Genomic DNA, 14,388 nt, shown 5'->3' with positions numbered 1-14,388 from the left:
ACATTTCCTGTTGACGAGAGGAGAAATTGTGCCTCATTTGTACCTTTGGCGGTGCCCATGGGGGGTTATTTCTCAGCTTTCACAGCTCAGCCACGTGCCGGAATTACAAAGAGAGAGCTCTGAAATGACCCAGCTGGAACGGGACCTGATCATTCAGGGGCCAGTAAGCCCTTGTGTTCCCCTGTTTGTTGTTCTTTGCAGGCAGGCTTCTGGGATAAGTCTTCAAGCAGAAATTCTCCTGGAACAGTTACGTAAAGACTCCAGGAGCAAAGAAAAACTGTCCTGTTTCCTGAATTGTTTGTAAATCGAACATCACCACACTACCCCATGCCACTCCGTGGCTCAGGCAGTTTGACATAGGCTACAGAGCCACTGACCTGTAACATTCCACGGGAGCAGTGACTGAATGTGATTGCTGTCCATGCTGGCTGTTGGTTGAAATTAGTTGGGCACATTCCGTTTTCTAGTGGATAAAGGTCAGATTCTGCTCTCACTTACTCCCATGCAGCCCCATGGACATGAGTGGAGTTGCGAGGATGTAGCAGAGAATTTGGTTCAGCATTTAGCTCGCTTCGTCTGCCATTCTCAAAGCACATTGCTAATATTAATGAATTAAACCCCACAAAGACCCTGTGAGAGGGATAAGTATTCAGACCCTCATTTTATTGATGGGGAAACTGGGGCACAGAGAGGCTGTGACTCACCATGGGTCTGTGGCAGGGTTGGTGAAAGAATTCAGCTCTCCTGACTCCAAGTTTCCCTAAGCACTACACCACATTTGAGGCTGTGTATTTTCCCCTGCTGAAATTAATGTCTTGAACATAGACACACATCTAAGGACTACATGTCCTGTCTTAGGTATTATCAATACCTCCTGCAGTCTTGGGTCTGACTTGTTGATTGACATAGCAAACATAGGCCTGGCCTGCCAATTTTAGTTGGATGTATTCCTGGATGTTTCCTCACAAGACACAATCTTTGATTAAAGATTAATATTTAATTCCTGGAGGCTCCAGGAGAGTCCTGGAGGGTTGACAGCCCTGACGCAGGCCTTTAATGACTTTGATGATGATATTTGCTGCTTTGCTTCTTGAGGGCACTCTGAGAACATTAATCAATAACATGGGGAGATGGCAAAGATTGACACGTGTTTATAAATCCAGCAGCTGTGGCTTGCAAACCTTAGAAGTTGTTTAATTGCCTAGGTAATGGTTACAGAGCCACATGTTTACATTTATTGATTTTGTCCATTTCAATTCCAGGGTGAGTTTTGATGAAGGAAGATCCTGGAATAAATATGCCTTCACCTCGACACCCCTTTTTGTGGATGGGTCCCTTGTGGAGCCGGGCATAGAGACACAGCTAATGACGTAAGTCTCAAATGAGATGTGTCGGGATCGAGCGTATGGCACTGCGTGTGTGTGTCAGTTGCTTCAGCCCTCTGCTAGGTGCAACGTCAGACCTGTTCCCCTGTGTGTGAACATGTTGCTCTCTAGAGCGGCCTAGAAGCTCTAATGCAGCAGACTGTTCTCAGGTACCTTTTAGAATTTACAGAGCTTTTGGATTATTTGTACATTTTAAGGTCAGAAGGGACCATTAGCCGTCCTATATAACATGAGCTAGAGAATAAACAGGCTGTATAATGTTGCAATAAGCTACTGGTGTTTAGAACTAAGCAATATGCACCTTCTTAGCTGACACACTGGGAAGTGAAGCAGGGACCCCCAGAACTAAATGTAGGCATTCCTACAGCTTGAGCTAAAGAGCCAGTCCTTCATAGCTGCTGGTTGTAACCACTTATATCTTCTGGACAGGCATGGAGAGTGGCTTGAAACACACTCACCAGTGGGTTGCACTTGCCCATAGACATAGAGGGAGTAGCTTCCAGTGACCATTTCATTATCCGCTCGTCCTCTGCGGGCTGGGGGCCGCAAGAGGAAAGTCCGGCTCTGAGTAAGGGGTCAGGTTCCAAGAGAGCAGTACAGTTAAAAGTGTGCTATCCAAACACTTTACACTTACTGTGTGATACAGCTGTGTAGTGCTGCTTCAGGAGTGTTCCTGTGATGTGAGTAAGTGCCCTCCATTAATCACAACAGGAAGGAGATTATGCTGCAGTAACACTTCATTGCAAACACAGAAGCCTCCTGCTGCTCTGGCTATTAGGACTGCTCCGAATTTCACTTTGTAAGGGGTCTGATTCTGCTGTCGCTGGCCCCTTTGACACCAGTGTGACTGCACCCTGAACAGTAGGGTTATCCTGAGTTACACCCGTTCCAAGAGGAAGGTGTATTGGGCCCACTATCTTTTGCTCTAGTCTCTGTCGTTCCTGTATGCTTGTATTTCAGGAAGGGTGTGGGGGGGTGTAGCTCACAGGTAGCATTACTATTAATCATCAATTTGGAGCGGAATACTAGACAGGAATGCCACCCATCTCTTGAGAAGTTTGGAATCGGATAAGGGCTTTGAGAGTTGGGATGTGCTTTCATTGGAATTGGATTTTGTGATTCACCGTGGTATCTCTTCCACAAATAATGGCAAAACATCAATCTTACGCAGAGTGAACTAACCGTATTGTAGGGAGAGTGTTGGATAGAGAGTCTATACAGCATTGTTGCAGCCGTAGGGGTCCCAAGGAATTAGATATCTCTAGTACATAGAACCTGTCAATTTCTTACACAAGGGGCTGGAATCTAGCTGTAGCTGCCAAGTTGAGAATTCCCAGGGAGGGGGCTGAATCTCTCAGCTGGTAGAAAGTCAGTGGAGCCCGCAACCACACCTCCTTTCTTGGCATATGGGGTGTTTCAGGGCTGGGGCCTTGGCAGCTTGAGAACGAGGAGGTGTCACTGGCTCTCTGACAGCCCTTCCTCCAATTCTCCTGTGCCAAAGGGAACTCATTGCAGGAGATGATCTAGCCCAGGGTATTCAATATGGGTTTGAGTCTCTGTCTGCCAGACCTCCTCACATGCCCCCTATACCGGGAAGGGCACCAGGCCCAGCTGCAGTGCAGCTGCACCACCAGAGTGTTCTACACAAGTGACATCCTCTTCTAGTTTCAGAGTAGCAGCCGTGTTAGTCTGTATCCGCAAAAAGAACAAGTACTCCTATTCTCTTTTAGGCATGTGCAGTTGAGTGATAGCTTCTTTATGCCACTTAGCTGGGGCAGAGAGTCATATCTCAGCTCCAGAATCTGCCCCAGAAGAGCGAATCTGTGAAACTTGATTGTGGTTTGGCTACTTCACATTTGAGAAAAAGCAATGCGCTTAGCTTCCTTATTATTTTAAGTCAAGGTTGCATGTTTTTCACATTCAAACAGGAATAAATGCAGGGAAGTCCTATGGCTTGTGTTACACAGGAGGTCAGTTTAGCTTATTACGATGGTCACGTCTAGCTTTATAACCACTCAATCTCTGAATTACATTATTAGTGATGGTGTCTCGTAGTTTGTCCATCAGATAGTGATGTTTCAGCTGGAAACAAGGATGCACCTTCACAGAACTCTCCTTTTATTTTTTGCTTCATAGGCAATAACGGATTTTTGTGAGTTTCCATGAGAATCTGTAAATGTAATCAATGGACCATTTTGACATCTTTGCAGGGACATCAGCTTTTGTGGAGTGTGTGCATGTGTGCTAGTTTGTCATGTGCAGCTACTACCTGACAAGAGCAAAACACAATAAGAAGTAATGCGGGAAAATACTTAACATTTCATGAAAATGGACTAAATGTCATTTTGGCGGTCAGCAGGCAGCTCTGAATAAAGGGCTGGATCGTAAGCTGTTCACTCTGGGTAACCAATTCGGTTACCACATTTTCCTCAATGGGTCCTGGTCAATATAGTGGTTTCTCTGCATTGTTATATTGTGCATCGTTGTTATGCATCTGGGAACAAGGGAAACAAGAAGACTTTTTATCAATACATTACAAGCAAGAGGAAGACCAAGGACAGGGTAGGCCCACTACTCAGTGAGGAGGGAGAAACAGTAACAGGAAACTTGGAAATGGCAGAGATGCTCAATGACTTCTTTGCTTCGGTCTTCACTGAGAAGTCTGAAGGAATGTCTAACATAGTGAATGCTTATGGGAAGGGGGTAAGTTTAGAAGATAAAATAAAAAAAGAGCAAGTTAAAAATCACTTAGAAAAGTTAGATGCCGCTGCTAGTCACAGCCTAGATGCACAGAAATAGGAGTACTAGAGAGATATCTAGCCTCTACATACTTGAATCCATGGTATGGGAAGACAAAAGACGGAAAGCGCAAAATAGAGTTAAACGGAAATAAACAACACGACAACCAACCATTAGTAACTTCGGCCAGGGAAGATTAATGGAGCAAGTATTAAAGAAACCATCTGCAAACACTGGAGTGAAGGTTGATCAGGGAAGCAGCGTGGATTGTAAAAGAAAAAGCATGGTCAATCAATTATGGTTTCTTGAAGTAACGAGCTTGTGGAATAGGAGAAAGCGGTTGAGTGTAATACTAGACTGTACGCAAGGCATTGACGGTCCTTGCATATATCCTAGTGGAAAACTAGGCAAATACATTTAGATGGGCTACTAAAGGTGTGCATAACTGTTGATAACCGTCTCAGAGAGATAGCTTATTAGGCCCAATCCTGCTCGGGAAAGGATAACAGTGGGGTTCCCCGAGGGTCTGTTGGGACAGTGTTCAATAACTCTACGATTGATGTTGGCAATAGAAAAGTACGCTATTAGTTTGCAGACGATACCAGAACTGGAGGGATGCAACTGCTTTGGAGGACAGGGCCAAAATCAAAATGACTGGACAATGGGAGAATGCGTGTGAGTAAAACCGGCATAATTGAATCAAGACGAATGCAAAGGCCACTTAGGAAGGAACAAATTTTAACACATACAGAATGGGAGGAGACTGTCCAGGAAGGAGGAGGGCAGAAAGATATCTTAGGGTTATTATGCCAGCAAATATGAGTCAACATGTGATACGGCAAAAAAGCAAACGTATTCTGGGATGAATTAACTGAGTGTGTTGTAACAGAACGAGAAGCTTCTTACCGTCTCCTTGGCTGGTTAGGCCTAACGGAGTATGGTGTCCAGTGTGGGCAACCAATTTCAAGAAAGATGCTGGAGAATGGAGAGGTCAGAGAAAGCAACAAGAATGATAAAGGTGTGAAACATGAAATATGAAGAGCTGAAAGAATGGGTTATGTAGTTGGAAAAAGAGAAGATGAGAGGGCTATAGTGTTCAGTCAGGTACTAAAAGGTGATCACCAGAAGGAGACAACTTGTTCACTTTCCCTAAAGAAGACAAGAAGATGGGCTTACCTGCAGCAAGGGAGATTTAGATTTGACTTAGGAAAAGTCCATACTGTCTCAGGGGTAGTTAAAAGGAAAATGCCTAGGGAGGTTGTGGAATCTCCATCTCTGGAGATATTTAAGAGTAGGTTAGATAAATGTCTATCAGGGCTGGTCTAGACAGTATTTGGTCCTGCCATGAGGGCAGGGGACTGGACTCGATGACCTCTCGAGGTCCCTTCCAGTCCTAGAGTCAATGAATCTATAAATCTGCAGTTTCCCAAATACAGTAGTGGGTGAAGTGGTTGCATTCACTCAAGCCTATATGGACAGCCAGGCCCTCCCCTTGTGTAAATCAGCACATCAGTATCTCGACTGTAGTCAATGGAGCTAACCCAGTTTACAGTAGCTAAGGATTCGGCCCAGGTACAATGTGGTTTCCTTTCAGATGAAACATGCTTTTCAAATCCAAGATTATTATTATTTATCCTTCCAGTATTTCCAGGGAGAATGTAGGAAGCCAGTACTGCTGGCCATTCGATGCCAACTTTACTGGGTACTGGTTTGTTTTCCTTTTGAAATCTTTACAGGCATTTTTTCTTTTTAAACATTGAGGCCAGTATAATAATGTTCATAGGAGTTTATAAAAGCTGTAAAAGAAATGTGGCCCTTTGCTTGCCAGAAATGTGTATAGAAACTCCTACCCACACTTTCCCAGGCGCTGAATAGTAAAACAGCTCATTTATAACCTAGCTAGGAAATGGTTCTCATGCAGCTTTTCTAAATATTTCCCTGAAGATGAATTGTAGAGAACTGATCCATATGGACAGAGCCAGGTCATTCTGGGCTCATGGGGACTCGAGGCAGAAGAACTGCAGGCAGATGGGACCTGTGTGGCCGTGCAGCACTTCCACTGATTTCAGGGATCCTCCAACAAAGCACAGCTTGCAGGATGGGGAGCTTTCATTCCTCAGTGGTGCTTAGGGCTGCTGGGGAGTCTGAGGCTGCCAGGCAGGGGCAGTGCTATGCTGGAGGGGCTCCAGGGAGCCCAGTATTCAAATGCCTTGAAACCAAAACAAGGGTTGAGTTGATTTTCTGGAGTCCCCCGCCCCTTTCTGGAAATGGCTAAAATATTCCTACCAGAGATCACAGCCAGTACCTGGGACTTCGGAAAAGTAACCCCGTTGCCATTGAAATGCACCAGATTGCTCGGTGCCTCAGCCACTTCCTAGCCTAATCTCCTGGGGGAATTCACTTTTTATTACTTCTTGTTATGCTGACTATTATTATTTATTTGTATTACAGTTGCGCCTTGAGGGCTCCTCTGAGTTGGGGGTCCCTTTGTGCCGAATTCTTACACAGAGAGAGACCATCCTTGCCCCAGGGAATTTACGACGTAAAGCCTAGTCTATACACAGATTTTATACTGATTTAATTATTTCCCTGAGGTTGCGATTTTTCTGGCAATATATTTAAATGAGTAAAACCCCCAGTGCACACGGTTATACTGATTTAACAATATGGGAACAAACTATACCAGTATAAGCACCTTCATGCTACTCCACTAGAGAGTTGTATCAATTTCTAATCTATAGTTACAGCAGGACAAAAATTGTGTATTGATAAGCCAGATGGGGAAACTGAGGCTCTGAGTAATGAAGTGACTTGCTGAAGAGCACGTATGTGGGAGCAGAACCCACATCTTCTGAGTGCTATGCCTGGTCCCTAGCCACTGGACTGCCTCCTTTCCCCTGGTAGGCTTAAAGCTCCACAAAAGCAAAGACTGTCCCTTTCCCAAAATGCTTCCAATCTACAGTCATCACACACGGGACCAGAGAAGGGTTTTTTTCTTGGTAGCATTATGACTGTCATTGCTGCTCATTCACTTCTTGGGCTAAGAGTTCTGCAAACCTTCCCCTACACGGCCTTCACACGAGCCCACCTTTGAAACTGCAGCTCTTGAATGCTGCTGCGCTGGGCTTCAGCATGCTTTGTAGGAGCATTCAGTACCAACATTTCCAGCAAGTACACTGCTGCTCCCTCCCTGCTTAGTTACAGATATGAGAAGGCAGTTCTGTTTACGTGGGAAAACCAGTGAACAGATCCCATGCCATCATCTCTCTTTCCAAGCACACATGAAAAATCTGGGGTGATGCAGGCATATTATGCAGGGAAGAGCAGATAGCAGAGAACAGTGGCAAGGTGTGATGGAGGCCCAGGTGAAGATCAAGCCTATAAAGGGAGCATTCACAGCGTACTGGATGGCTTGGAGCTATTGGTGCCTGCCATCTTGACTTCCAGACCTGAACTCAGCTGGAAGCTCTGAGGTGATAGTGAACGGTTCCTGCCCTGTGGGCCGTGTGAAATGGTTTGCTGCTCTTGGTTGCTTCCTAGTGGACAAGAACCCATAGCTGCAAATTCAGCACAGCTGACGCTAATTGGCCGTCTTGTTGCTGAATGGGTAATGGGATCTCAATGGGTGATGGAGATTGAAATACCCCCAAGGGTCTGTCTGCATTGCAGCTGGGAGCCAGCCTCCCAGGCTGGGGAAGCAGACCCATACTGGTGGGACTCAAGCTAGTATGCTAAAAGTAGCAGAACTTCTCAGGCCCTAGGAGGCCGGGTGGACTTGAGAACCTAAGCTCCAGCCCTGATTTCAGTGGAGGTTAGGAGCCTAAATACCTTTGAGTATCTGAGCCAAACTTCCTGAAAAAGCCTTTTATGAAGAAGTAGGTAGTGGTGTTGTGGGACCATGTTGGTCCCAGGATATTAGAGAGACCAGGTGGGTGAGGGAATATCTTTTATTGGACGACTCTCACCAACAGCCTTTGATCCAATAAAAGGTATTCCCTCGCCCACCTTGTCTGTCTCTTATGAAGATGTTCAGCCATTGCTGTTAGTAAGCCGAGGAGAGAACTAAAACAGGAGAGGGAATCCAGGGGAAAGGAGCACTGGTTCTGGACATCTACCCTAGATCTGTAGAAGGGAAAATGGGGTTGGCAGCTTCCAGCATACAACTTAGTGAAGGGGAAATGTGTGTGCGGGCTTGTGGGGTTAGGGAACTCTGAGCTCTGCTATTACACCCAGGGCATGTAAAGCTGATCCACCAGGCAGATTGCCATAAGCTCTCAAGTCTCATAAAAATGCCATTATTCTGGGGGAAGAATATGCTGTATAGATTGGTGGATTGTCTCAAAACCCTGTTTGTCCAATTTGTCTAGTGCTGTTATCCGAAAGCGGCTCTGGGGTTTTTTTTCCCCTTAGACTAGTTTTATCCTGCCATGAAGTTTTCCTTCCTATCTTATCTGGAGTCTGCTTTACAACTGCATTATCTGTTTGAAATGCAACTGTCTTTATTATTGGCGGCGGACCAGTTTCTAAAGTGGGGTTTACTGGCAATATTGTGATGTGTGTCCTTCTGATTCACTGCACAATCCTGTGGTTATGAAATGATGAAAACTGCAGCAGGCAACTGTGGACTGCTTTGAGGGCATAATGGAAAATGCAGCTGAAGTCTTCAAGAGGAGAGAAGCAAAGGTCTTTAACTTAAAATGTATCGATATATGGACTCCTCTTCAGCTAGCTGATGTGGAATCAAAATGAGCCGCGAGAAAACAAAGAAGTCATATTGGAATGAAAGAAAGGGAAACAAATCAACAAACAAAAAATCCTGCATCAAGATTATATAACTTGGCTGGAGAACAAAAACCAAAAATAAGAATATTGAGTGAGGGAAGCAAAGATTTTTTTTATTTTATTTTAGATATTAGCCTTTATCATAGTGAGCCAAGCCACTGGCTCATCTGATCTGGTTTCAAACCACCTCTGGAAATAGCCTGTACTGGAGGCTTCAGTGGAAAATGAGCATCCCACTATTACTGATTGTCAATTTTATACCATGCTAGAAAATGAGTGTGTGTATGGGGATTCCTATTCTATCCCTGTTCCTGGTCAGCCTGTACCTGGAACCATAACATTTGATTGGCTGTAGAATTTTCTTAGCTTTCAGGACCACAAATGTTACTAATGGTCATTAATTTAACCAGTATCCTTTCCTACCCCCATCTTTTTTCTCCTCCAGCAGCTGTATAATTGTTAAGCCTGTGGCTTACTGCGTGAATTCAGCTAGTTAGGCTGAAAGAGCATTGTATTGATGATGCTAGTGGTGCATGCTGCCCTTCTAGATCATTTGAATAGGCTAATCACAATCTCTGCTTCTGAAGTGATCATTCACAAGCCATCAAGTATTTATTCATTGCATCTCAGGAAAGGAGAGAAGGAAAGAGGGTGTCTGTGACCCTAAACGAGTTCCTGGAGAACTTGACAATCCCCTGGCAGAGGGCACTGGGTCTTGCAGCATGTCCCAGTGCACCTGTTCTGGCTCTTTAATGGTGAGAGCTGTAGTTGCAGGTCATGTGTTCGTTCCTAGTCGTGTGCCCCACAGGAAATTCATATATAATAATCCTTACCTCTTCTACTGCATTTGTCATCGGTAGATCTCAAGACACTTCACAAAGGAGGTGAGGTGCATGAGCCCCATTTTACAGGTGGTGAAACTGAGGCACAGAGCAGTGAAATGATTTGCCCAAGGTCACCCCCTGGCTGAGCTGGGAATAGAACACAGGTCTACCTGAATCCTAGGCTAGTGTTTAGTCACTTGTTTTCCTGACACTTCAGGCACAGAATCAAACCAGGGAGGAGAGGTCACTGCACTTGTCAAGCAAGAAGGCCTGAAAGGGAGCGACCTGAGTGGAGGAGGGCTGTGAAGTCCTTGTGAAGAAGAGCTAGGGCCAGGCCCTGCGGGGGCGGCAAAGACAGTTCTGAGTTGTGTTGTTCTCAATCATTGATTCCAAGTGACTAAAGAAAAGCATTGGCACTGGAACGTTGTCAGGAGGATTATTTCACTTCCCCCCAGTTGGTGGGTCTGGCCACCAGCATCCACTGTCTGCTTCAGCAGGGCCTGTCCCTGTGCAGCACTGGGTGCGGTAAGTCCTGAACTCTCAGCTGAGCATTTGTGGGGTTTTGGCCCCTCTGAAGAGTATGCTCAGCAGTGCTTTGCAGGGCACAAGTTCACCCTGTGCATGCCAGCTGGCAGTAACCAAGCCCTGTGCGGGAGGCACCATCTTTTTCTTGCACGTTGCACAGGATGTAGCATGAAGAGGGCCTAATCCCTAATAGGAACCCCTGAGTGCTACCACAATAATAATAATGATAAATAATTTATACCTGTTTGATGGCCTGTGTGAGATGCATAGTGGAAGGGTCTCAGACCAATGCCATCCCCCACAAGAGCTGTGGGGAGGGATAGCTGAGTGGTTTGAGTGTTGGCTTGTTAAACCCAAGGTCATGAGTGCAATCCTTGAGGGGCCATTTGGAGATTTACTTGGGGATTGGTCCTGCTTTGAGCAGGGGGTTGGACTAGATACCTCCTGAGGTCCCTTCCAACCCTGCTATTCTATGACACTTGTAGGAAGTCAATAAGGGAAGCGTAAGCTAAAGAGATGGTGTTGTACTGCTTTCCCCCCATGGACAGTGCCTGCAGACTCAGTCTTGGTGTGGGGAAGCTGCTGTTGTACATGCAGTACTTGTTGTGGGGAAGAAAGAGGACTTGAGTCTTCAAAGCTGTCAGGCCAGCTGCCTTTCATGAGTGCCACAAAGAAAGAAAGAAAACACTTCTGAAAAGCAGCATTAAAAATTCACACTCCCTGTTTCATGTGTCTGGGATCTCTTGTGAAGCAATTGTCATGTAAAGCGCTTTGGAAACATCAGAAATAATTTTTTTTTAAAATCAGATTTCAAAAGCTTGGTTTTGTTGTTCAGTAAACTCGTATTTTGATATTGTTTAATTTTTTTTGTCCTCCCCTCCCCTTTTGCACGTGGAGCCGTGCGACTAATCCATAAATCCAGCTCAAGCCGCAGAGCCACCTCATCATTGTGTTTGCAGATTACTCACTAATTGCATTTGGTGTTGCTCGCTAACTCAAGGATTGCATCTCACTGTATAATTGGCAGAGTTCCTCTCTCATGCCAGCACTGCAGAGAACGTGCCCATTGACTGGATGAGTAAATATGTGGCCATTTTTTTAAAGAGACCATAGCATGGATGAGAGGGACTATACTGACAGCACTGGGCGCTTGGATCTTCTCTATCATCCCAGAAACTTTATGGCATTGGATGGCGGTTCTTCCCCTCTCACTCCATCACACCCCACTTCTGACCTACAGGGGTAGTGGCGTCGTCCTCCAAGAACATTTGGTAAAGCACTGTCTGTGGAACTTGCTGTTAAGGAAGCCATCTTGTTATCTGTAGAATGGCAGATCCTAAAGGCCCCAGCCAATACCAGTGCCTGACTTTACTATACATAGGGGCCTACCAAATTAACAGCCATGAAAAACGCATCACGGACTGTGAAATCTGGTCTTTTGTGTGGTTTTACCCTAGACTGTACAGATTTCACGGGGGAGACCAGGGTTTCTCAAATTGAGGGGCCTGGCCCAAAAGGGAGTTCCGGGGGGGTGTCATAAGGTTATTTTAGGGGAGTCATGGTATTGCCACCCTTACTTCTGTGCTTCAGAGCTGGGTGGCCAGAGAGTGGCAGCTGTTTTCCAGATGCCCAATTCTGAAGGCAGCGTTCTGCCAGCAGAAGAGCAGAAGTAAAGTAGCCGCCAGTCACCAGCTGCCCAGCTCTGAAGGCAGCACAGCCATCAGCAGCAGCACAGTAGTAAGAGTAGCAGTACCGCAGCCCCCACTACAATGCCCTTGCAGGCCCCCCCTCTACAACTCCTTTTTGAGTCAGGACCCCGACAATTACAATACAGTGAAATTTCAGTTTTGAATAGCTGAAATAATGAAATTTACGACTTTTAAAATCCTCTGACCGTGAAATTGACCAAAATGTACCGTGAATTTGGTAGGACCTATTAAGGGATAGTCACTGCCCCAACGAGTGTACAAACTAAACAGATAAGACAGCCAAAGGAAGGAGGAGTATCCCATCTGACAGGTGAGAAACTGAGGGATGAAGTGGCTTGACACAGGGAGTTTGTGGTGGAGCTGAGATTTGAACTTTGAGCTCCTTAGGGCTAAGCCAGTGGTTTACTTGCAAGCCTAGGCAAGTTGTAATAAGGGTCTATTTGTGATATAGTCTGTGAATCCCAATGTTTGCCAACAGCTTTTAATGACTGACATTCCAGAACTTATGCTGCCGTTCCTTGTGTCCAGAAGAGTTACAAAGTTTAAGCAGAGGGTGGGTGTGTTGTCTAAAAAGGACATTGCAAGGTATTTTGTGCTCTTTATAGTTTATTTCCTTCTGGTGTAAATAACTGCAGGAAAATAATGCTGAGACCAGTTTCTACCCCCAGATTTTTTTTTTCCTCTGATGTCCTGCCTCCCTCCTTTGTTATTCTAGGGTTGGTGCTTATGACAGCATTTTGGTGAAGACAAACTGCAGAATAACTCATTTTAAGAGAGAACGCACGTGGGTATGGTGATGGCCCCAAATTCAAACGCGATCCAGACACCTTCCCTGGGTTTTGTGGGGTTCGGAAGCTGCACCTAGATCCCGATTTTTGTAGCCAACCCTTTGTAATGGGCTAAACCAAAAGCTTGGATCCGTATAGTTTTGAAATCCAGATTGGCTGGCAATGGGCCGTCTCTAATAGAAAGTATTAGATGGAGCTGATCAACCTATTTTATATTCATAAAAACAGGGTTTAAATTGTCAGACTGTTCTTGACACCATGGGCTAGATCCACAGTGGGAGTGAATCGGGATAACTTTATTGAACCTGGTGGAGGTGTGCTGATCTACTCGAGCAGAGGATCTGGCCCCATTCCTTTCTGAATGGACCATATATTTAATTCGGTAAAAAAAGGTTTCTGTCTTCTTACCCCTTCCAGATCTTGTTACCCCCTTTCCAAAGACGATTGCCATTTCTTCTCATCTTTTCCCACGTGCAGAGACAAGCGCAGGCAGCCTTGACTTATGTCATCCAGTTGCCCCGAAGCAGCCATTTCTGGCCCAGCGGTCAGGTGAAATGAACTGAAGTAAAAGCTTCAAAGTGGCTTTTAAAGGCCCTATTTATTGTTTGGAGAAAAATGATAGTGTGTTTTTCATCGGCGATTGCCTTCCTTTAAACTGTCATCGTTCATCTTTATACTTCCCTTCCAGTCTCTCGCTGCCTGCATCATCTTGCCAATCATTAGCTAATATCACTCAGGCTCCTCTTCCACTCTCCCGAATTGCTGGTCTGTGTCTCTGTTCGTTAGGTTCTTGTTCTTTGTCTCACTCTCATTGCATCCAGTTTCTATGTAACCGGTGACCTCCTTTCACCCCAATTCCATCTAAACCCTAATAAAAAGCAATCAGAAGGTTGCACAGCCCATTTGCTTGTCGTCAAAGTAATGATTTATGTTTAATTCATGGGGAATGGCTCAGCTCTGGCTCTCCATTCATAGCCGCTAACCCCACTGGCTCAGTTTGCAATTGTTCTGCCGTTGCTTGCACGGGTTGAGCCCTAAATGCTAAGCCTGCGTTCGGGAGCCAGTGCTCCTTTGCTGCAGTCTCTTTAGGCACACCGGGTCAATATTTTGCAGCAGGAACACACATTGTGTTCTGGGTTGTTGGTGTTTGGTGTTTTGATTGTTGGTGTTTTGATTTATTTGCTCAGAAGTCATTGGGCTTGTTGCAGGGGTAACTGGGGGAAATTCTCTGGCATGTGCTATACAGGAGGTCAGACTCGGTGACCTGATTATCTCTTCTGGCATTAAAATCTATTAAAAGTCTATCTGCACATTACAAAGAATCTTCTACCTCCCTCCATAGGCGGTGGGGATCCACATATATTTCTGTTGAGACTATGTTACAGAGACATCTTTAGTGAAAGGGCTGGAACCGGCAGTGCAGTGGTTAGAAGACAGGACTGGAAGACACTTCGACTTGGACTGCTTCGTTCCAACCTGTGCGGAGCTGCTGACTCCTTGCGTAGCACTGACACACCCCTTCCCCTCTCTGTCTCATTTCACTCATTGGAAATGGAAACGGTAATACTTGTGTAACTCACAAGGATACTGCAGTGCTTAATTAACTCTTAGGAAGAACTTTGAAATCGAGGCTGCA

The 14,388-nt window shown here is 45.4% G+C and overlaps 1 protein-coding gene across 1 annotated transcript in view; it reads left to right on the top strand.

Annotated features, from left to right (window-relative positions):
* LOC116838098 (VPS10 domain-containing receptor SorCS3) overlaps nt 1-14,388 on the top strand; it is a 513,373-nt gene that overhangs the window by 432,862 nt on the left and 66,123 nt on the right. Inside the window, exon 14 of the mRNA XM_032803097.2 lies at nt 1,263-1,370. Coding sequence (XP_032658988.1) covers nt 1,263-1,370 — 108 coding nt within the window. The remainder of the gene's footprint in view (nt 1-1,262; nt 1,371-14,388) is intronic.

This window comes from Chelonoidis abingdonii, chromosome 16 (genome assembly GCF_003597395.2).
Source record: "Chelonoidis abingdonii isolate Lonesome George chromosome 16, CheloAbing_2.0, whole genome shotgun sequence".
NCBI lineage: Eukaryota > Metazoa > Chordata > Testudines > Testudinidae > Chelonoidis > Chelonoidis abingdonii.
This window is presented reverse-complemented; position numbering and strand designations above follow the sequence as displayed.